We start from the raw sequence: 21735 nt of genomic DNA on the forward strand, positions 1-21735 counted from the left end.
GCTGGGAGTGGAAACAAAAAAGCCGGCCTTGGGCTCGGCGTCTGGTTAATTCATCCTGAGGCAGCCCAGGAAAACGGACCCGGAGCGATGCAAATCCATGAGCAAGCAGGACCAGGATGAGGATGAGGATGAGGATGAGGATGAGGATGAGGATGAGGATCCTCTCCCACTCCGGGCAGCCCCAGACTTCAAGGTTGGATTTACAAGCCCTCAGCTCACTCCTTACTCCTGAGCTCAGCAAGAAGCAGCCGAAATTGGGGGAGAAGTGGGGGTGTGTATGTCAAGAGGCAAAGGGAATCAATGCAGGACCTAAATCTTCAGGGCAGCCTCAGTACTGGGGTGCGAGGAGCCCCAGCATCCCTGCCCCGTGCCCCCTCGCCCCGCAGCTCTCCCCTGCACAGGAGAACAGAGCTTGTCTCTCTCATTTATTTAATTTAATTATATTTTAGGTGGGTTTTTTTGTTGTTTATTCTGAAGAAAAGAGCTGAAAATGCCTAACCTACATTGGCTGGGCTTTTTATATCCAACGGCAGCTAAATAAACCCCGGGCCATCTGTAGTCCCCGGTGTGTTCAGAGCCGGGTGTAAATCCCGGCTGCTCCACAGAGGTTTCACCAGCTTCTACCAGGGCTCTGGACACTCCTGAGCTTGACTTGGGATGCTCAGATCACTCTTTCATGTTGGGATATTATCCTCAGCCATCAGGGTTTTCTAAGGATAAAGGGGTCCTGAATAATTGGGCTCATCCCCCAGTCTCATAACCCCCCGCTAGGTTTGTCATAGCCACAGGGAAAAAGGTTTGGAGCAGCTGGTTTATTAAAAGCTGAGAGCCCTGACACCGGGAAGGAGCAAATAGGAATCATGTTATGCCAGGAAAAGGTCTGAAAGGGCAGAGAGGGGTTGCAGCCCCCCCCAACTCTCCTCCCACCACCACCCTAAAGGCATCAAGACCCCCGGGGTTTGCCCCCCACCCAGCCCGTTTCCCCCCATCACCTTCATCCCCCTCTGCGCTCTGGCTCTTTGGAGCCCAAAGGAGAACAAAAGACTTTGATTATCTCAGGGAGACAAAGAAATCAAAGGCTTCATCAAAAACGCCACTGTTTTGGTGAATTAATGTAGGAAAACTTGTGGGGAGCAAACCCACCACTGACTTCATCTGTCCCCCCGTGCTTACAGCACGAGGATGGCTCTGGTTTCCCCTTCCTTCTCCTTTTTTTCTGCCTCAAACACAGTGTCCTGTCCAGGAAAGATGATTCTGAGGGCACAGCAGCCAGTGGCAAATCCACGCCAGCAGGATGAGGTCCCCCATGTGCCTGGGGAGGGGATGCTGAGCCCCATCCGAGGGCTGGAAAACACACACTGGATGCATCTTTATTCCCAGGGGATTTATTCACCAGCCCCTTTTATTAACCAGCGCTGATTTACCCTTTGTTTTGGGGCAACCCCACCTCACCCAGCCCATTAACTCCGCCTCTGCCACCCCCTTTGCTGAACGCCCTTGGTCGTGTCACCGGAGACGGTGCTGGGGGATGCTCCAGCCTCGGAAAAAAAAGGAAGGGAAAAGCTAAAGCTGGTTTTATTCCAGGCAAGGAAGGGGGAAAAAAAAGAAACCCAAATCAACAGGCTGGCTATATCGTTGCCTAAACAGCCTTAATTTATGTAATTGCTGCCATTTAAAACCAGAAGCAGATCGGGCGCCTGGCGTAAATTGTCACAGCGCCGGGGTGTAAATTGTCACTGTGCCAGCCCGGCGAGCAACAACGCCTCTTGGGCTGGCAAAAAGCAAACAAAAAAGGAAAGGAAAAGGAAAAAAAGGGGAAAAAAAGGTTTACAATTGGATGGGAAGTAGGGATCGCCGTGCACTTCCCGTTGTTTCAGCCTGCCTGGCCAGGTTTGTCCTCCACGAGCATTGAAAACTGGGGGTTTACCCCCAAAATGGCATCGTGGGGATGCAGAAGGGTTTGTTTTGGGGGAAGTGTTGGGCATCTTCTCTCGATGAGCTGCCCGAGGGTTTTTGGGCAGCTGAGTCCATCATCCCTTTGATGGACACCCGCCCATCAAACGTATCACCCTTGTCGCGTGGCGGATTACAAGAGGCTTTATGGCACCGCTGCCAGCGCCTGGGAGTGGCATGAGGCAGGGAGAGCCTAAGGAAGGAGGAACCCAACCCAACCCCAGCCCCAACCAAGCCAGGAATGTCTTTGTTAAGGAGAATTTGTTGGTTTCCGCCCAGCGCTCCCAGGGGAGCGTTCAGGGCCACGGGTAATTGAATTAGGAGCACGTGCGCTCCGGCGAGCAGCTCTCCAGTGGGCAATGGTGGCGGGGCCGAGCTGGCCATCGCCGCGGCGCGGCGGGCAGCAGATGGACCGCTGCCTGCCTGGGTAATTGCAGGCAGAGCCTAAACTGTTGCATTTTGCATGACGCCGTTCCCCTGGGAATGGGGGGAGAGTGGTGGGGAGGGGATGAGGATGGGGGGGAGGGGGGGCGTCTTCACCCCGGCTTTGATGCTGGAGGAGCCGGGTTGAGGTCTGGCGGCACAGGGGGATGATGATGCTGATGGTGTTAATGAGGCAGCGATAGGGAAGGGCACGGGGACGCCTCCGGATACCTCTTCTGTGCTGGGAGGGAGGATGCTCACTGCCCTCATTAGCAGCGCTAACGAGGCCAGGCCAGGCGCAGGCACGGAGTAATACCCAGCGAGGGCCACTTCGCCAGTGTGGAGAGGGCGCCTGGTCTGATTGCTTGGCCAGCGAAGCCAAGAGAGCATCTGGGAAGTGGTGAAGGGTGGGGGAAACAGTGATATGCCCAGTCAGGGTTGCCGTGCCTCAGTGGGTGCTGGGGTGCCATGCCTCGGTGCCAAGGATCCCAGAGGTGAGGCAGGTCCCCATCACCTGCCCTGGTACTGGGAGCCAGGACAGGGTGAGGGTCCCTGCCTGTGACCCTGCCATCGCGGGCGGCAGGCGGGAGCGTGTGGACTCCATCGTTTATTCCATTAGATCCGACTTCTCCCTCTAACTGGATTAGAGGGGAGTCTATAAAAGCCAGGCTGGCGGGAGGAGAGCGGGGGGCGCAGAGCCGGGCGCGGGAAATGAGGGGCAGGGAAATCGCATTACTGCTGCCGGCAGCGTCTGGCAGGGCTCTGGCAGGGGCTGCCGGAGGTGCCTCACCCGGCAGGCACCAACCCCAGGGCCAGCCCAGGCAGGGAAGCAGCTTTGAGCCTCCCCTGGGTACCAACCTCCTGCCCAAAGCTTCTCTTGCACCCTGCAAAGATGAGGCAAGAGTGGCCCTTCCCCATCAGGCCGGTGCTGGGGGGGATACTGGGGATATGGATGGCAGGACAGGGGATGCTCTGCTCAGGCCAGGTGCCCCCATCTCCTCATCCCTCCATCCTACACACCGTTATCTCTCCCTCTCCCAACAGAGACCAGCTGCACTCCTGACCCCCTCGAGCAGCGATACCCTCCCCAGCCTGGACGCCAGCACGCTCGAGAGGGGTGAAGAACCCCAGGCACCCCCTGTGCACCCATTTTATTGCCAGGTAAGAAGGCAAGAGAGCAGCTGGTGATGCCCTGCCTGCAGCATCACCTTGCCACCTTCCATGAAGGCACACATGCCTCAGAACAGCAACAAAAACCCAGCATAAATCCCAAATTTTAATCTGCCTTTTAATGTACATGTGGGTTTGATCCATAGCCTGGTTGCACCAGTAATGTGTGGCACTGTGCCCGTGGAGTTGCCTTTCCACACGTGGGATGGGGGCTGGGGGATGCGTTAAGGAGCTGGAGGAGGGGGGCACCATCCCATCCCATCCCATCCCATCCCATCCCATCCCATCCCATCCCATCCCATCCCATCCCATCCCATCCCATCCTCCTGGCTGCACCAGCATCATTCCCATTGCTCAATCCCAACTCCATTTAGCAAATTCTTTCCCTTTACTGCTGCATTATGTTGGAGACCCCAGGCACCTCCAGCTCATACCTTTCTGTTCCAGGAAAAGCAACACCTCCCAACTCCCCCCCCCCCCCAAATAATAGGCAGCTATTCTCCTCCTCCAGCCCTTTGTACTATTAAATGGAGCCCTTGGATGAATTCAACCCCAGCCCTCACGCTCCTAATATCTTCCTGTACTTTAAGCCATCTGGCTTTAAAAATAACAGGTCGTTAAACCTCAATTCTGCTTATTAAATAGCCAGGAGGGAGGAGGTGGAAGGGGGGGAGGGGGCTGGCGTTTCCCCCACCAGCAGCTGCCCAAACCCCACCTTCAAGCCGGTGCCTCTCCCTGCCAGTCGTGCTGTGAAGCAGGGAGAAAATTAGCAATAAAATAACAACCATAAAAACACAGAAAAGCGCTATTTTATATATATTTTTTCTCCTCCAGCTGTTTTAATTCCTCCAATCCACTGAGCTTTATTGCTACCTTTTTTTTCCCTACGGATGCCACAGCTACTTTATCCCTAATAGAACCCTGTAATGGGGCGTGCAGAGGGGGGTACCACAGCCACGAGGGTGCGAGGTCCCAAATCTGATGGACCTAATCGCTCCAGGGATCCGGAGGAGCCCGGTCAGATCCATCCCCTGTGTGATGTGTTTCCAACCCCTGCCTCTCTTAGTCACTTGAGCCAACGCTCTGAGCGGCCGCAAATCCAGCCCGCTGATCCTCAGCAGAGCATCCTCACGTGGGGACAGCGAGGGAGGTGGGAAGTGGTGTGGAGGATGCTTTCCAAGCGGGATAACAGAGCTGGGGGAGGGCAGAAGGGGTTCACATGAGCCCTGGGTGCACCTTACCCTGCCCTTCTCCCAGCTGAAGCTGCTCTGAAGCGTGGCTGGCAGGATTATTATCTCTCCACCCCACCTTTGACAGCCGTTTTCTTTCTGTTGCTTCCTTCTTTCATAGCACCCCCCTCCCTGCCCTCCTCCCCCCCTCCCCAAGCACGAATTGCTTCACTCCCCTTGCGGGGGATGCGCTCGGAGAGCCCATCTCCTACCAGCCCCGGGAATCAGGGCTGACACACTACTAATGGAGCAGGAGGGAGCAGGGATATGACAGCCCCCCCTGCCACCCCCCCGTGTCATCCCCTACCCCCAGCAGCGAGATAAGGGGGGTAAAGGGGGTGTCTGCTGGCAGGAGGAACACTCGGTTGATCACAGCTCCTGTCACTTCTTCCCAACTCCGCTGTGGGTGATCAAACCTGGATCCCCATCCCTTCCCTGCGGCTTTTCTGGTCCGGCTCTGGAGCGGCTCGTTAATGTCATCGTGACAACGTCACGGGGGCGGGAGGAGGGAGAGGGGCAAAGAAAGCAAAGTGAGGAGGAAAATTGTCAGCGAAGGGATGGCCCTTGCCCCGGTCACCGCGTTGGTGAAGGGCCATTAAACCTCCCCTTGGGCTTACCGAGTTTTGGGGCTGGTTTCTGAGGGAAGGGGGGTGACTTTAGGCTGGGGTTTACTCTGGGCTCAGCCCTACCCGTGTTTCCCTCCCCTCCTGCCCTCTCGCTGAATAGATTTGCGCCTCTTACGGGTTGATGAATAATTTACAAGCAGCACTTAACGATTAGGAGGGCGTTTTTCTCCAACCTCTCCCAACACGTGCTGCTTCTCCAAGGCTGCCTCTCCCCGCTCCCACCACCAGTATATTCCCTGACCTATCATCACGGGGGTTTTACAAGCCAAAGGGCCTCTCCTGGGGCTGGCAGAAGTAAATGTTGTATTCCTCCCCCCCCCTTTACCTTCCCCTTCTCCCCACACACACCCTTGCTGGCACGTCCCATCAGCTCCACCACGTAAAATGGGAGCCCGGGTGTGCAGCCTGTGTCCCTCCCCCCCAAATACACTGTGGGTGATAGAACCAGGCGGCAGGGGCAGGATTTCTCCCTTGCCAGCAGCACTGGTCACCCTTTGCTGGATCCCTTTCCAGCTGCTGGGTGATCTCTGAGGAAGATGGGGGCTCCTGCACCCACTGAGCAGGGTCTTCTGCCTCAGTGAGCTGGGAGGGGACCCCCAGTACCTACCACACGGCACTGTTGGGTCCAGGAGGGGCTGGTGATGGGGGTGTGAGAGGGATGTGAAGGGAGAGGGGGTGCAAGGGGACAGGGGGTGTGAAGGATGAGGGGAGAGGGGGATGTGAGGGCAGAGGGGATGCAAGGGGAAAGGGAGGGGAATGTGAAGTGTGGAGGGGGATGTGAGAGGAGAGGGGGATGTGATGGTTGAGGGTGCTGCAGGGATGAGGGTGCTGCAGGGGTGAGGGTAATGGGGGGGGATGAGGATGTTGCAGAGGATGAGGATGCTGAAGGGGTAAAGGTGCTGCAGGGGTGAGGGTGCTGGGGTTGGGGGTGAGGATGCTGCAGAAGGTGAGGATGCTGAGGGGAGGGTGAGGATGCTGCAGGGGTGAAGGTGATGGAGGGGTGAGGATGCTGGGGATGGTGATGCGGGGGAATGAGGGTGCTGGGGGCCCGAGTCCCGCCCTGCCGCCGGCAGCCGCCCGGCCCCTCTCCTGGCTCCCCGCTCTCCTCCAGCTCCACCAGCCCTTGTGCGGCTGCAGCCCCATCTAGTGTCGGTCCGGCCGCGCTGCCGCCCCCCCCCCCCCCCCCCCCCCCCCCCCCCATTTCCCGGCACCAGCGAAAGGATCGTGTCCCCTCCCCGGCGCTGGGACGCAGCCAGGCCGGGCCCAGGGTGCTCCGCTTCGCCCCAGCCCCGGGGGCGGGTAGGGAGGAGCTGCCCCACACCCCCAAATCCCCCCCTCCCCGGGTGCCCAAGCACCCACGGGACACGGGGTGTTGGGTCCCCCAGTGTCCCCCACTCTGGGACAACATCCCTGGTCCTCACTCCCAGCCTGGTTGGGCTGCTGGAGGGTCAAAGCAGCAGGAGATGCTTTATGGAAGGGGTGAAGATGGGGCAAAGTGAGATGGCAAGGAGGGGGACAGGGGGACATGGCTTTTGCAGGGCAGTGGAGGGTGCTGGAGGGGTAGGGACCCAATATCAGAGGGTGAGGGAGGCTGGGGGTGGTTTGGAGGGGTTGCAAACGGTCTGCGTGCTGTGTCTGCGTTGTACAAGGGGGGTATTTTGGGCAATGGAGGCTCAGGAAGGGCTCGTCCATCCTCATTTTGTGACTTCTCAGCCTCCCCTGGTGCTAATTAATGACGGATGGGACCCCACAGCCGTATGGTGGGGAGGGGGGAAGGTGCTCAGGGTGCTGGGTGTTGATGGATTTACGCTCCCTGCTGAAAGGCAGGGGAGGTTTTATGGGCAGGTCCAGTCAATCCATAAGCAACCAGGGGAATGGACAGCCCTGCACCAGCAATAAACCTCTGCCAGGCCAAAGGAGAGTCACCACGCTGGTGGGGTTTATCCCTCTTGGGTGTTGGGGATGGGAAGTGGTTCTAAGGGGAGGGTGTTAAATTTAGGGGCCACACACAGGCTGTAAAAGCCCTGCTGGGAAAGCAGGCTCTTCAGGGGGCCACCAAGCACTGCCACAGCTCCCACTGGTACCCAACCCCAATTCTTCTCCACTTCTTCACATCCCCAGGAGCTGGAAATGTGCTTATCTTGAAGCACAGGTGGGGGTGTTTTCCTAGGAGGGAAAAAAAAAAACCAAAACAACCTGAAAAAAAAACAAAAACAACCTGAAAAAAAACAAAACAACCTGAAAAATCCCAGCGGGGGGCTGGGGGTTGACAAGCAGAACCTGTTTCCCTCGGGATGTTGATCTTGGATGAGATCTGGTACCCCAGTTTGTGGCCACAGGTGAGCAGTTCTGACCCATACCTCCCCCTTGGTCACCATCACTTGGGGACAGACCTCACCCCTCCCAAAATCAGCCCCTTGAAGCGGGATGGGTTAAAAATTGGGTTTCCAGGACCTGACTTAACCAGACTTCGCTCCCCAAAGTCATCCCACCTCTTCCTACCCACCAATTCGCTTCCCTCCCCTCCTCCCCCACACCCCCTTTTTATTTTTGGGGTGTTTTTTAGTGAAAATTTCCTTTTTCCTTTGAGCAAAACACCCCCCACCCCTCCCTACCCCATCAACTCGGCTGGCGGAGGCATCGCGGGCTCAGCCGGCGGCTCCCGCCTTTCCTCCCAGCCTTATCTTGGAGAAACAGGAGGGGAACCAAAGGAGCCCAACTCCACTCCCCCCCTGCGGTACCCGTTGTAATCCGGAGGCTTTTATTTCCTTGTACCACCCGGTATCAGCAGCCGGCAGCCGGATAACGATAACCATCATCATCATCATCATCATCATCATCCTCCTCAGCCCGGTCTTTCGGGAGGGAGCGGAAGGCGCTGGTGTCTCTATTAAAGCCGAGCTTGGCTCAGATGAAGAGCTTTTCCATGCAATCCAATTAACTCTTCAATTGAATTGTAATGCTTTGGCTAATATACACAGCCCCCCCTCCTTCCCCCCCCGCCCTGTACTGCCCCCCCCCCACCCCTCTCCAGTGCATGGGAAGGGAGTTCAGCCCTGGTTTAATCAGATAACACCCCGTTTATTCGCTGCCTTTCCTCACCCTGAGGTGTGACAGGCTAAAAAATCCATGTATTTTATCCCAGGGGGGCTGTAAATCCCTGGGAGGGAGAGGAAAGAATTAGGGTTCCCCCAGGAAAACATGTTTCCTTTTTGGAAGTAGAGGAAGGAGGAGGGAAAACCCCAACCAGGAGACCCCATCGATGTTGTCCCCAGGATGGGGTTGGGTACCGGTGTGTCCCTGGATAGGGGCTGGGGGCATCGGTGTCCTGTCCCCACCTCATCCTTCTGGTCAGCCCCATCCGGGGGTGAGTAAAGTTGGAGGGGGGGCGGGGGGGGGGGGGGAATCCCCCTAAGCTGCCATGGCAAATTTATCTTGCCCCCTCTCTGATATGTAAAGCTGAGCTTATCCCTGACAATTAAGGAATTGGGCTTAATCCTCACCCCGGGATGTCTTCATTGTTGGGCTGGGGGGAGATTGCGGTGCAGAAGGAGCAGGTGAGCTGCCGGGGAACTCTGGGCTCACCAGTGTAATGAGCTGGCCCGTCCTCAGCCCCTCTCCAAGGGTGCACTGCTGTTCCCTACCAGGGAACTCTGTGCTCACCAGTGTAACAAGCTGGCCTGTCGTCAGCCCCTCTCCAAGGGTGCACTGCTGTCCCCTGCCAGGGAACTCTTGGCTCACCATTGTAATGAGCTGGCCCGTCCTCAGGGTGCATTGCTGCCCCCTCCCTGGCTGGGGACAGGGTTGAGCTGTGCCACATGGACACAGCATCCTCTGGTACATCCGAATTTGGGGCGTTCTCAGTTTCTTGCTGTCTCCCTCTCTCCTCTCTGCTCCTTCACCCATCTGGAGATGAATCGGGCTCACTGGAGGGATCAAAGCTCCTCAGAGTAATTTGTTAAGGAAATAAAATTAACCCCCCCTAACCCAAACTTGGCCTGAGCAAACACAGGAGAGGGGGGGACACACAGCTCATGGGAGTGGATGAAAGGCTCTAAAGGCAGGGGAAGCTTCAGAGGCTTGGAAATGATGGGGAGGGGGGGAGAAAATCTCTATAAAAAATAAATAGTGAGTGCCAGGAGTTTCAAAGCATCTGTCTGGCTCAGACATGGATTCCCAGCCTTTCATCCCGGCCCCCTGCCAGAAGGAGAGCCACAGCTACCTCTGGGTGGGGAAAACATATGGAAATACCCTTAACTTTACCCCCCCACCTCTGCCCCCAGCCCCAAAGGCAGCACTGGGGTGATGTTGCCTGCTGGGAGTGGGTGTCTTGTAGGGTCAGAAATACAGCAGGGTGGGTGTCTGAGTGGTGCTGGGCTGGGATGAAAGGCTGGAGATGGGTTTTCCAGCCTAAAATGAAGCCATGGTTGGACCCAGCACCCTTCAGCACAGTCAGGGGAGGCAGCTGCCCAGCCCTGTGCATTATTGATGGGGTGGATAATTGTGTGCTTCCCACCGGCTCTTTGATGAAAAATTGATGGGAGGGGATGAGGAACTGAGGGGCTCATCCACCTACACCAGGACCTTCACTTCTGAACAAACACTGGAGGGGGCCTGGGATGCTGGGTACCCCAAAAAAGGGGCACGAGGCTTGAGGGGAGCAGTTGGAGAGGAGCATCCCTCACTTTAAAGCACTCTAAATTCAATCCAGGGATGAAAACAGGGTTTGATGGGCAAATAATTCCCTGCTCGGCATCAGCCCAACCCCCAGAGCCGAGGTGAAGCCTGATGCCACCCAGCATCTCCCAGACACAGGTCCTCAGATGTTAATTGAGCATTTGAAACATCAGAGGAGCGTGCTGGGAAGGGAGGGAGCTTCCCCCCCCTGCATCCACGGCGTGGGAATGAGGGGCTGTCACTGCCAGAGCCACCCGCCCGCGCCGGGACACCGCCCTGGCTGCCACCCACTCGCATCCTTGGGAGCAGGAGACCAGGCAACCGGCTGGGGATGGAGAGGGAGGGCTGGGGGGGCAGCAAGGGGCTGCTGTCTTAAAAGGGGGTGTTTGTAGGCAGGCAGAGCTGTGGGCAGCAGCTGCCTGCTGGCTCCCATGGCTTTGGAAGTAGATATGGGATGTGCAATGGTTGGAGGGGGTGCTGGGGGGATGCTGGAGGGATGCTGGAGGGATGCTGGAGGGGTGCTGGAGGGATGCTGAAGGGATACTGGAGGAGTGCTGGAGAGATGCTGAAGGGATGCTGGAGGGATGCTGAAGGGATGCTGGAGAGATGCTGGAGGGATGCTGGAGGGATGCTGGAGGGATGCTGAAGGGATGCTGGAGAGATGCTGGAGGGATGCTGAAGGGATGCTGGAGGGGTGCTGGAGAGATGCTGAAGGGATGCTGGAGGGATGCTGAAGGGATGCTGGAGAGATGCTGGAGGGATGCTGGAGGGATGCTGGAGGGATGCTGAAGGGATGCTGGAGAGATGCTGGAGGGATGCTGAAGGGATGCTGGAGGGGTGCTGGAGAGATGCTGGAGGGATGCTGGAGAGATGCTGAAGGGATGCTGGAGGGATGCTGGAAGGGTGCTAGAGGGATGCTGGAGGGATGCTGGAGGGATGCTGGAAGGGTGCTGGAGGGATGCTGGAGGGGTGCTGGAGGGATGCTGGAGGGATGCTGGAGGGATGCAGGGGCCCAGGGTGAGGTGTGGCAGAGCTGCCCTGCAGCCAGAACAGACCCATGTGGGTGCAGCCGGGCGCTGTGAGGTGCTGCAGGCAGGAGTTGCTACGAGGAAGGTTGTGTTGTAGCAACAGCTGATGCTGCCCAGAGCCCCTACGGCACCTAAATCCCTTTGCCAGGGGAAAGAGCCTGGGAAAAGCCCCTCTGGTCCCCATGTCGCAGCCCCTCAGCATCGCTGTAAGTCTGCCAGCTCGGGTGATGGGGGGGTTGAGGTGTCTGTCTGGGGGTGGAGGGGAGGGGGGTGGTTTGTTTGGGGCAGGCAGAGCCTGGCAACCTGCCTGCAGGCAGGGCTGGGGCTGGCTGCAGCAGCGGGTGTCGGGGGCACAGAGGCACCCCGGGAGCAGGGATGATGCTGCACTACAGACCCTTCTCCTCCACTGTGAGTGCCGGGGGGCAGTGGGCAGGGAGGGGGGTGACACAGGGGTCCCTGTTACAGGGACAGCACCCTGTTGGGGTTGCCTTTGGTCATTGCTGAATTTCCTCCCAGGGGTGCATGGCTCAGGGGTGCAGCCACGGGATGATGCCCAGAGCCAGGCATTTCTGAGTGTCCCACCCTCCAGGGAAAGTCTCCCAACCCAGTGGCCACATCATTTTGCATCCCCCACAACCCCCCAAAAAAGGGGGATTCCTGAAGCATCCCAGTTGACCACCCAGAGGTTTTTGGGGCAGGGCTGGATCCTGACTCCAAAGGGATCCTGACTCCAAAGTAACACCAGCAAAAGCGGTTTGCTCTGGTTGAAAGCCAGGAGAGCTGTGAGGAAGGGGCTGCAGGGCTTTCCCCAGCCTGCTCCTCACCCTCTGCTGTGGTGTCTCCTTCCAGCTCCACCAGGACGATGCATCCCTCCCAGCAGCTGAGGCTGTGGCCAGCATCCTGCCCGGGAAGCAGCCGTCCCTGCACAGGGTGGGAGTGCCAGCAGAGCAGCAGAGGTACAGGGGACACACTGCCTTTGCAGTACCCTCCCCCCCCCCCCCCAGCCATGTCTCCTTCTGATCTTCCTTGAGGTGGTTTCCTCCTTCCTCTGTCCTCCTCATGGTTTCCTGAGCAGCTTCTCCTCCTGCTCCATCGCTGCCGCTCTCCCTCCTCATCTCCTCCCACCCTCCCCACACCCCCATCCTCACCAGCACTTGCCCCCCCACCAGGCACCCCAAATAGGCTCTTAGCTCCTATGGAAGCTGTTGGCCAAGGGGGTTCCCCCACCCCGCAGGTCCCAGGTCCTCGGGAACCACCAGGAACCAGTGAGTGCTGAGGGACTGGATGGCAGTGGGGGCACTGGGGGGGACACTGGTGTTCCCGAGGTGGATCCTGGCTCCCATGGGGACCGAAGTCAAGCTGCTGCTGGCTCTACACTGCCGGTGAGTGGAGGATTTGGGGGGCTGGGCAGCCCTTGAAGGTGGCTGAAGGGGGGTTTAATCTCGGGCATGAAGCAGCCCTTGGACAGATGGGGAAAGGGGATGAGCCTCCGACTGCCCCTGCCCCACCCCCATCCCCCCCTGCCGCCTTCTCCCCCTTCCCAAGGCTGCGTGATGCTGCTGCACCCCCTCGCTGTGCCCCGGCCACACCCCCGCCAAGGCCATCCCCAAGGCTGGGAGCAGCAGGCTGCGGGAGCTGGAGGCACGCGGCCCTCACCGGCCAAGGTCCTCACTGCTGGCATCCTTCTGCAGCCCAGCACGGCAGGGAGGGATTCAGGAGGGTCAGCCAGAGAAGATCCAAACCCTTGGGGGATTATTTCCACACACAACCCCCCAGCATCACCCAATAAAACCCCCTCAAGCCCCTCTGTATAAAACATTCACCCCTCCATCGCTTTTTTACCACCTCCCTTCTTCTGGAGACCCTCAAAGGCTTGGAGCTTGATTTTGACCCCCTCCCCAGCTCCATTCCATGTCCTTGGAAGAGTTGGGGTAATTTGGGGAGGGGTCCACAAGCTGAAGGGAGAGACAGGGAGGTGGAAAGAAGAACGTTTGGATGGACAGGGGAGAAGGATGGATGGAGGAGAGAGGAGAAAGAAAAGGATGGATGGAGGAGAGAGGAGAAAGGAAAGGATGGATGGATGGATGGATGGATGGATGGATGGATGGATGGATGGATGGATGGATGGATGGATGGATGGATGGATGGAGGGAGGGAGGGAGGAATGGAGGGAGGGAGGGATGGAGGGAGAAGGATGGCCAGTTGCAAGAGGAGGGGGAATCTGGATATTTCTTAGCTCCTCCATGATGCTTGACCCTCAAGACAAGTACCCTCAGCTGAGCTCTTGGTGCTCAGGTGTTGGGGCTTGCAGCAAGGTGCCAGCATCTCTGCTCTGGGGTGGCAGGAGGTGGGCAACTACCAGCTGGCGCTGAGGAGGATGGCTGGGGACCTCCTGTCCCTGCGCCGGCGCGTGGCCAGCCTGGAGGTGGAGAACGGGCAGCTGCGGCACAGCCTGGCCTGGCAGGAGGAGCTGGGCCAGGGGCTGCTCTCAGACACGGACCTGGACGTCATGACCTGGGAGGAGCTGCTGGACAGGCTCGGTGTGTGATGGGGGGGTGGGGAAACTGGGGGGCCCCCCCACTCCCTGGTGCAGTGAAGGGCACCTTGCCATGCCCTGGCTGGGTGCTGAGATGCAGTGTGGGCTCTTCATGCAGCCACCTTCAAGCACAAGCTGGTGGCCAGCATGGCAGAGACAAGGAGCCTGAGGGACCGTGTCCAGCAGCTGCAGAACGAGCTGATCCGGGTAGGGATGCTGGCAGGGGCAGGAGGAGGCTGCCTGGGAGGGGTGGTGGAGTGTGGGTGGGGGAGCAGGGAGAGCATCACAGCCCCTCCACAGACAAGCAAGTGCCTGAGACCCCCTGAGAACCTCACCATGAGTCTCTCCCAGCCCTACCAGTGATGCCCCGAGGTTCAGCACAGAGGTTTCTGGGGGCTATTCCCCTTCTTTCTCCCCCTCCTGCAGAAGAATGACCGGGAGAATGAACTGGTGCTGCTCCAGCGGGCTCACCAGCAGCAACGAGCCTCCCTGAGGAGGTGCCAGGAGAAGGTGGCCAAGGTGAAGGGCTTGGAGGAGATGGTGTGGCAGCAGGAGGAGGCAAGTAGGGGGACACGGGGCTGGGAGGAGAAGGGCAGCTGGAGGGACACAAGGTGAAAAACAGGACCTTTTGGTTCATTCCACACTCGCTGCCTGGCGCTGGAGGGGGTGTGACAGCCACCAGGCCAGCACCAAGCTGCCCCCTTGCCCTGGTGACACAGGGGGGGTGGCTCTGCTCTCTCCCGCAGGTGATGGAGGTGATGGAGCGGATGCTGCAGGAGAAGCTGCCCGGGGTGGGCAGGAGCACTGAGAAGCCAGTGGGTGGGTGCAAGAGGGGGACAGGGACCCTTGGAGGGAAGGTGGGGGGACACCCACACTGCTGGTGGCCATCCCCTCCTGATGGTTTGCACCATGGGATGTTTTGCTGGGGGGCATCAGAGGAGGTCCTGACCCCCCTGTCATCCATCCCTGGGTGTGGGGGAGATGGGGGCTAGGAGCAAGCCCCCATCTCTGCACAGGGGAGTGTAGGACATGTCCCAGCAGACCCCCCCCTAACCCCACCCCACAGGTGAAGCCCTCTCCAAGGAGGTGTACACTGTGCTGCTGGCTGAGAACCACAGGCTGAGGAAGGAACTGGCGAGGCCCCCCCACCACTTGCCCCCCATCGCCTTGCACCCCCCAGCCTTGCTGGTGAGACCAGGGGAAGGGACTCCGTGCTGGGAAGGGGGAAGGGGGGTTATCAGTGGCACCCCAAAATACAACACCTGGGGGGGATTGGGTGTCAATTTGGCATGCTGGGGGGCATCACCCAGGTGGCACCCCCAGCTCCATGGGGCAATAGCCACCCCCTTGGCTTGTGCCCCCTCTCCCCCCCACTTTCTGTTCTCCACCCCATGTGCAGGATGGTTTTGGAGGTGCAGAGAAGCTGTGTCTGCTGGCCAGGCTGGAGGAGGCACAAGCCCGTGGACGGGCACTGGAGAGGCAGGTGGGCATGGTAGGAAGGCTGGGGGTGGCTTGGGGGTGTGGGGGACACACCTCTGCCCCCCCCACCCATCCTGCTTTGGAAAGATGCAGCTTGGTTTGGGTCTGCCCCAGCTGGAGGAGGCGGCGAGAAGGTGGGGGCGAGAGAAGCAGGAGCTGGGCACTCGTCTGCTGGAGCAGGAGCACGGCTTACCCCGCACCCCCACTTTGGTGAGCACCCCTGGGGTTGGGGCCGGGGGGGGGAGATGCACACACCCCAGAGCAAGGTGGGAGGGTGGTCCCAAAGTCTGCAGAGCCCAGTGTCACACAATCCCCCCCCAGCCCCCCACATCCCGAGGCGATGCCCTCCAAGGTGAGTGGGGAGCCAGAGGGGAGGGGAAGGGAGGGGAGGGGTAGGCTGGATTTATTTACACCCCTTGAGACCTTTTCCCATTCCCCAGCAGAACCTCCCAGCACTCCCCACGGCCCCCCTGAGAAGACCCCATCCCCTGCCCCCCCTTCCCTAACCCGTGGCCATGGAGAGAGACGGAGACACCCACCGCTGGCAGAAGAGGACCCAGAGCCGGGGCTTTTTTGGGTGGGGAAGTTACAGAGCAAGTTCCAGGCAAAGCAAAACTTTAGAGGGTGTCAGGGGGAGTTCAGAGACACCCCCCAGGCAGCTGGAGGGGTGCAGCAGCACCCACCCCACGCTCCCTCGGGGGTGGCGTCGGGGCTGGGGGTCGCTCCGGGTTTATCTCCCCCGTGGCGTAAGCGCAGCCTTGAGCGGGGCTGGAGCCAAGGCAGGGATGTGCCGAGCCAAGGCTGCGGCCCTGAGAGCTTCCCAGCTGTCCCCCAAATCCCACAGCCCCCGGGGCATGGAAGGAGACGGGGATCTGGGGGGTGACTGGCTGGGCAGCACCCAGGCTCGGGCTCCTCAGGCCTGGGCGTGGAGCGGCCGCAAGGTCAGGTAGATGGGCTTGTCTGGGATCAGGATGAGATCGAACTTGGTCCCGACATCCACTGCCCTCATGGTCTCGATCTTGAAGTTCTCCAGGATCTGGGAAGGAAGAGGAAAAAGCAGATGGAAAAGGCTGGAGGTACCAACCCCCATGTGCCACCTCCCTGGTCCCTCCTGGCACTGAGTCCCCCCGGGGGGTGGGATGCTCACGTGAATGAGGAAGAGCTGCATCTCCAGCTCGGCGATCCGACGGCCCAGGCACTGGCGGGGGCCGAAACCAAACCCCAGCCCCTTGAAGTGCTTGGGACCAGCTGCCAGCCAGCGCTGGGGTTTGAACTGCTCCGGCTTGGGAAACACCTCGGCATCCCGGCCCATGGCGTAGAGACCGACCTGCACCAGCGTCTGTGGGGAAGGACCAGCTGTGTGGGTCCAGGCTCCAGCCCTCGGGGTGTGGGGGTGATGGGATCCAGGCCCAGATGAGCCCCCAGAGCTGCTACCCCAGGTCCCACCTCTGCTGGGACCTGGTGACCGTGGTGCTCACCTTGGGGGGGATGCGGTAGTCTTGGAGGATGACCTCTTGCGTGGTGTACCTCTGCAGGGTCACCGCCACGGGGTGCAGCCTGGGCAGGGATTGGACACACACACACACATCAGGTTGAGGACAGCCTGGCCAGGCCACATCCCACCCAGCAGCACCAGGGATTCGGCACTGGGGTGTTTTTTGGTGGGTGGGTGTGGGTCCTCCTCACCTGAGCGTCTCCTTGATGGCAGCTTTGAGCAGCCGGATGGTTTTCAGCATCTTCACCCTGTCCCCCTGCGCCTCTCGCTTGGCAGCCAACACCTCCGCCCGCAGCTGCTCCTGCACCCCTGGGGACCGCGCCAGCTCGAACATGGCCCACTGCAGCGTCATGGACGTCTGGAGCGGGGCCAAGAGGAGCAAAGCTCAGCAACCAGCCAGGACCTTCCCCCATGACCCAACACCCCTGCCCGCTCCTTACTGTGTCCACCCCGCCTGCCATCATCTCGGTGACACTGGCCTTGATGTCATCCAAGGGCAGCTTGTCCTGCATGATGAGGCTGCAGAGGATGCCCATGTACTCTGTGGGGCTCTTGCGGTGCAGCCGCAGGTCCCGGTAGACGTTCTGAATGCATTTGTCCGCTGAGGAGACACAGAGACACAGAGTGGCCTTCCACCCCCAGAGCCATGGAGGAGGAGGAGGAAGGCACCAGATGGGACACAGTGGGACCTGTTGCTGCTGGTGGCTTTTCCACGGGAGTTGCCCCTGCTGCAGGGCATGGAGGGTGGGGGGCAAGGTTGCCCCAGGGCAGGGGGTTGTCCCAGAGCTTCTCCCCTCAGTGTGATACCCTTCACTGCTCCTGGGTGGTTCCCCACCTCTCCATCCCACAAACTCCAGATGTGGAAAGCCTTCCTGGCCTCAGTGGCCTCATGCTGGGCGATTTGACCCAGAGGAGAAGGTCTCCACCCTGGTGAGACGAGGCTGCACTACGAGGCCAAGTCCTCCAAGGGGCCTTGGGGTGACACGGGGAGGTGCAGGCGCACGGCGGGGGTGGGGGGAGCACTCACCCTGGGTGAAGATGGCATCCCAAGCCCAGACGTGGTCCCTCCACGTCTTGGCATTGAGGTGGCGGAGGAGAGTGGGCGGCAGGTAGAGCATGGGCGAGGTGGTGTGGAACATCAGGGCCACGGCGTCAATGAAGCGCTGAGCCTCGGGGTCCACGAAGTCCTGCAGCAGCCCCAGCCGCTCCCCGTACAGCACGTGGCACACGGCTGCAAGCAAAGCACCCGTGAGGGGATGGAGGGTCCTGTCCTCTCCACTCTCCCCCTGCCAGCTCCATCTCTTCCATGGCTACAGGGAGCATCCCAGGGCCACGGATGCACCCCTCCTTGGGTAGGGCTGGCGATGGGCAGGTGATAAACCACCGCTTTATCCAGTGGCTCTTTGCTTGTCTTGAGAGAGGACACCCCTCCAGACCCCGAGGCTTCAGGGGAGGAGCCCGTTGGGCTGTCTCTGAGGATGGAGCGGGATGCAGAGGGGTGTTTTGGGAGGGGATGGAGGGGACACACACACACACACACTGGTACCCCAGCCACTCACACTCCAGGGCGAAGCGGAAGAGCTCGTGGGTGAAGTCGGCCGTCCAGCAGCCCCGGCCGCTCTGCTCCACCTGGGCGTGTGCCCGCCGCACGAAGTCCTCTCCCACCTTGCTCAGCAGGGGCACGAAGCCCTCTGCCACCTGCGGCGACAGCACCTCCTTGTTCAGCAGCAGGCGGTCCGAGCGCCAAGCCTCCCCCGTCCTGCGGGACACCGAATCGGGGAGGGGAGTGACATCAGGGGGGTTCCCAGGGCCACCCGGTGCCCCCATCACCGGGGGGGTGCTGGTGCACCGCCACCTTGCTGCCACGAGAGGACCTGGGAGCCCCGTTTCAGGGAGGAACACACACACCCCCTACCCCCGTGTCACCCCCCCCGGACTCACTTGAGGAGGACGCCGTAGGGCTTGTTGCGGTAGTCGCGATAAGCCACCCAGGGGGGCACGCTGAAGCGCTCCGGCAGCGTCCCCTCCACCTGGAAGAGAGTGGCGGCATCTCGGGGGCTGATGATGTTCACGCTCTCATAGACACCCAGCTTCTCCCTGACAGGGTGAGGAGAGGGGTGGGGGGGGTCAGTGTCTGTCATGGGTGTGTGTCCCCCCGGCCATCTCCCCACATCAATCACTTTCTCCCTAGCACCCACCCAAATCCTGCCCTGCTGGCCCCATCCCAGGGGATGCAGTGGCTCAGCATCAGGTTGAACACAGCTGGGGGGGCTGAACATGGGGACACCCCACTGTTCCCAAAATATCCCATTGCCCTCTGCCTGGGGTTATCAGCCCCAAACCTTTGGCGATCATGGGGTGGGTCAGAGCCCCTCTCCATGCCTTCTCCTCTGGACACCCCCCCATCCACAAGGCACAAGCACTCCTCCCCCACCTCTCCCCTCACCGTGGCATCAAGCCTGGCTGCCTTAGAACCAGGTGAGCTGCTCTGAACAGCGCAGCCAACTATTTATTCCACACCCTTCTCCTCCCACACATATCCCATTCTGTTGAGCAGGGACCAGAGCCAGGACCGGAGTCTTCCTCACCTGTAGATGGGCCCAAACTGCTGGAACTTGCGAGCCATGATGTGATGGACGTTGTGCAAACCTCCCTCCTGCCAGAAGCGGTAGAGGTTGAGCCACCCAGCTCGCCAGTCCCCAGGCAGCTGGTTAAACGCCCGGGGGGTCGCTGGGATGTGGGGAGCACTCAAGGAGGAGGCAGCCCCCCGAATCCGGCAGCGTTCCCCGCCTGGGGAGACGGGGCATCTCCGCAAGGTGCTGGGTCTGAGCGCAAGGCGGGCGAGCATGGGAGCGGGCGACGGGAGCGGGAGGCGAGGGTGGCCTCGCTCTTATCCCCCCCCCTTCCCCACCCCGTTGGCCGTGGCTCAAGGCGAGATGCTCTCGCCCGCCTCCCGCCGCGTCACGGCCGCCCCAGGGACAGGACAAGTGCAGGGTGTTTCGCCCTGATGAGGAGGAAGATAATTTGGGGCATGGGGGGGCAGCTGAAAATGGGGGGTGTTGGGCATCGTTCTCTGCCAGCTTGGCCCCACAGATGGGTTTGGTGAACCTCAAGGGGTGTGGGGTGACAGCCCTATAGGAGCGGGTGCCACTGGGGGCACTGGAGGTGAAATCCCAGCTGCTGGGGTTTCCTCCCCCCCCGGGAGATGAATGATGGGGATGAGCCAGGGGAAAAGGTTTAGGAAAGCTCAGCCCATGGGTCACCCCCACCACCTGGCCACCTCCCAGAGAGGCTCCTCTCTGCCCTCCCCATGGTGCTGGGGTCTCAGGACCCCCCCCTCATTCCCAGGCTCTCTCACCTGACCAAGGAGGGAAAGGGCTTTTTGGGGTGTCACAGTCCCTGCAGACACAGGGCTAAAGCCACCTCCTGCCCCTGAGTTTGGTGGCAGATACCTCCCCTCAACCCCAAGCCCAGGTGGCAGCAGGGAGGGTGGGCACTGGGGGTGTGTGTGTGTCCCTGGGCATTTCTGGGGCATCCCTTTGGGGTGTCTCTAGGGCTGGCCTTGAGGATCCCTGGGGGAAGGAAGCCCTAGAAGTCGGGGGGGGAGGATTCCAGGCTGGTTCCTGGGGATCCCTAGTCTTTCCTTGGGGTGTCCTGGGGGTCCCTGGGGGAGGCAACATCCTTGACAGCCTGGAGGAGTGGGAGAAGGAGGAGGAGAGTGAGGAGGAAGAGGGGGGGGAGGATGAGGACGAGTAGGGCGAGGATGAGGAGGAGTGGGGGCTCCGGGAGGGCTCCGCAGAGCTCGTGCTGGTTTTAAACCTTTCCCGGCTTTGTCATTCCCTGCGGGAAGCGGGAGGAGGAGCGGAGGGAACCGAGCCAGGCTCCGCGGCGGCTGCAATAACGGCGATGGGCACCGGGGGGCGCGCCCGCCCCGCCTGCTGCTACCGGCGGGTCCCCGGCACCCCCCCCGCACCGACACCGGCTCTGGCCCCGCCTGCCCCGCCATCCTTGCTGTGTCATCCCACCCCAGGGCACGGGGTCGGGCCCCTCCCGCCCCACGATCCCTGTCACACCCCCTCCCCAGGCACCGGCTCTGTCCCCTCCTGTCCCAGCCCCCCCCCGCAGGAAGATGGGTGAGCACCCACCGGTGGGGGGGAGCCCGGGGACACTGAGGCACGGAGCCACCCCGCTGCCCTTTGCCACTGTCACCATCCCGGGAGGGACCCGCTGCGTCCCCTCTGGGAACAAACGGGGTCAGCCTGGAGCAGGCCGGTGAGGGCAGATGGACACACGGACGAGCTGCCCACATCTCCAAGGGGTCTCATGCACATCCTCCATGGCGACCCTCCATCCCTCCACACCCCGCCGTGGGGTCTCAGAAAATCAGGGGGGAGAGGAGGGTGTTAGGGGGGTGTCTCCAAAAATTCAGGGGGCTTCTGGAAGTTTCCAGCACGTCCCCAACAGCATCAGCACCCCAAGAACACACAATGGTTTTTCCTCCCCCCGCTGCTCTGACAGCCCTCCCGAGGTGTGATGGGGGCTGGAACCTGTGTGGTTGTGGGGGGGGCCTCTGGTGGAAAGTTTTGGGGTGAGGAAGGCTGGAAAGAGTGGGGAGGTAAGCGACAGGTATAGTGAGACTTCGTCAGAATTCGTCACAGGGATGTGGCTTAGGGAGCTTTGCGGCTGGCCTTGGGGACGCTGGGGTGCCAGGGGGGTGGGGAAGGCACATGGCACCTCCCACACCCCCCTCTGTGGGTAGCAAAGGCTCTGTGATTCAGTCATGACACTCGCATGACTTCCGGGCTATTTATGGGCAACCCAAAGCAGAATGTCCCTTCCTTGCCCATGGCCACCCCCCCAGAGCACCCCCACGAAAGCAAAGGTCCCTCCAATGGGATTTCCTCTGACTGATAGGGGGCACCCATGGGTGTCAAGCTTCCATTTCCCTCACCAGACAGCAGCAGCACCTGCCCCTTCACACCCCTCCCACAAAATTCACACTTCAGGGGCGCTACCGAGAAACCTCCTGGCTTTCTGCTCAGGCAGGAAACCCCCCATGAGCCCACACCACAGCCAGACCCCCCCAAACCCAGTGAAACTCCAACATGCTTGGAAAAAT

The 21735-nt window shown here is 60.3% G+C and overlaps 2 protein-coding genes across 2 annotated transcripts in view; one reads left to right on the plus strand and one right to left on the minus strand.

Annotated features, from left to right (window-relative positions):
* The window catches only part of CCDC33 (coiled-coil domain containing 33), a gene marked incomplete at both ends in the record, with an annotated part of 41586 nt that extends 25959 nt beyond the window's left edge, over positions 1-15627 (plus strand). Inside the window, 11 exons of the mRNA XM_084268154.1 lie at positions 3421-3537; positions 11956-12062; positions 12341-12488; positions 13451-13646; positions 13761-13849; positions 14069-14200; positions 14389-14461; positions 14709-14830; positions 15042-15125; positions 15236-15331; positions 15565-15627. Coding sequence (XP_084124280.1) covers positions 3421-3537; positions 11956-12062; positions 12341-12488; positions 13451-13646; positions 13761-13849; positions 14069-14200; positions 14389-14461; positions 14709-14830; positions 15042-15125; positions 15236-15331; positions 15565-15627 — 1227 coding nt within the window. The remainder of the gene's footprint in view (positions 1-3420; positions 3538-11955; positions 12063-12340; positions 12489-13450; positions 13647-13760; positions 13850-14068; positions 14201-14388; positions 14462-14708; positions 14831-15041; positions 15126-15235; positions 15332-15564) is intronic.
* Positions 15628-16034: 407 nt separating this feature from the next.
* Positions 16035-20622, minus strand: CYP11A1 (cytochrome P450 family 11 subfamily A member 1; the record flags this gene model as incomplete). The annotated part of the gene is made up of 10 exons (XM_084267918.1): positions 16035-16157; positions 16269-16460; positions 16600-16678; positions 16808-16974; positions 17057-17217; positions 17644-17847; positions 18176-18375; positions 18558-18713; positions 19205-19406; positions 20562-20622. The coding sequence occupies 10 exons, from the start codon at positions 20620-20622 to the stop codon at positions 16035-16037; spliced, it is 1545 nt and encodes a 514-aa protein (XP_084124044.1).
* Between the last annotated feature and the right edge of the window lie 1113 nt (positions 20623-21735).

Source organism: Gallinula chloropus, assembly GCF_964237585.1.
Source record: "Gallinula chloropus genome assembly, chromosome: 9".
NCBI lineage: Eukaryota > Metazoa > Chordata > Aves > Gruiformes > Rallidae > Gallinula > Gallinula chloropus.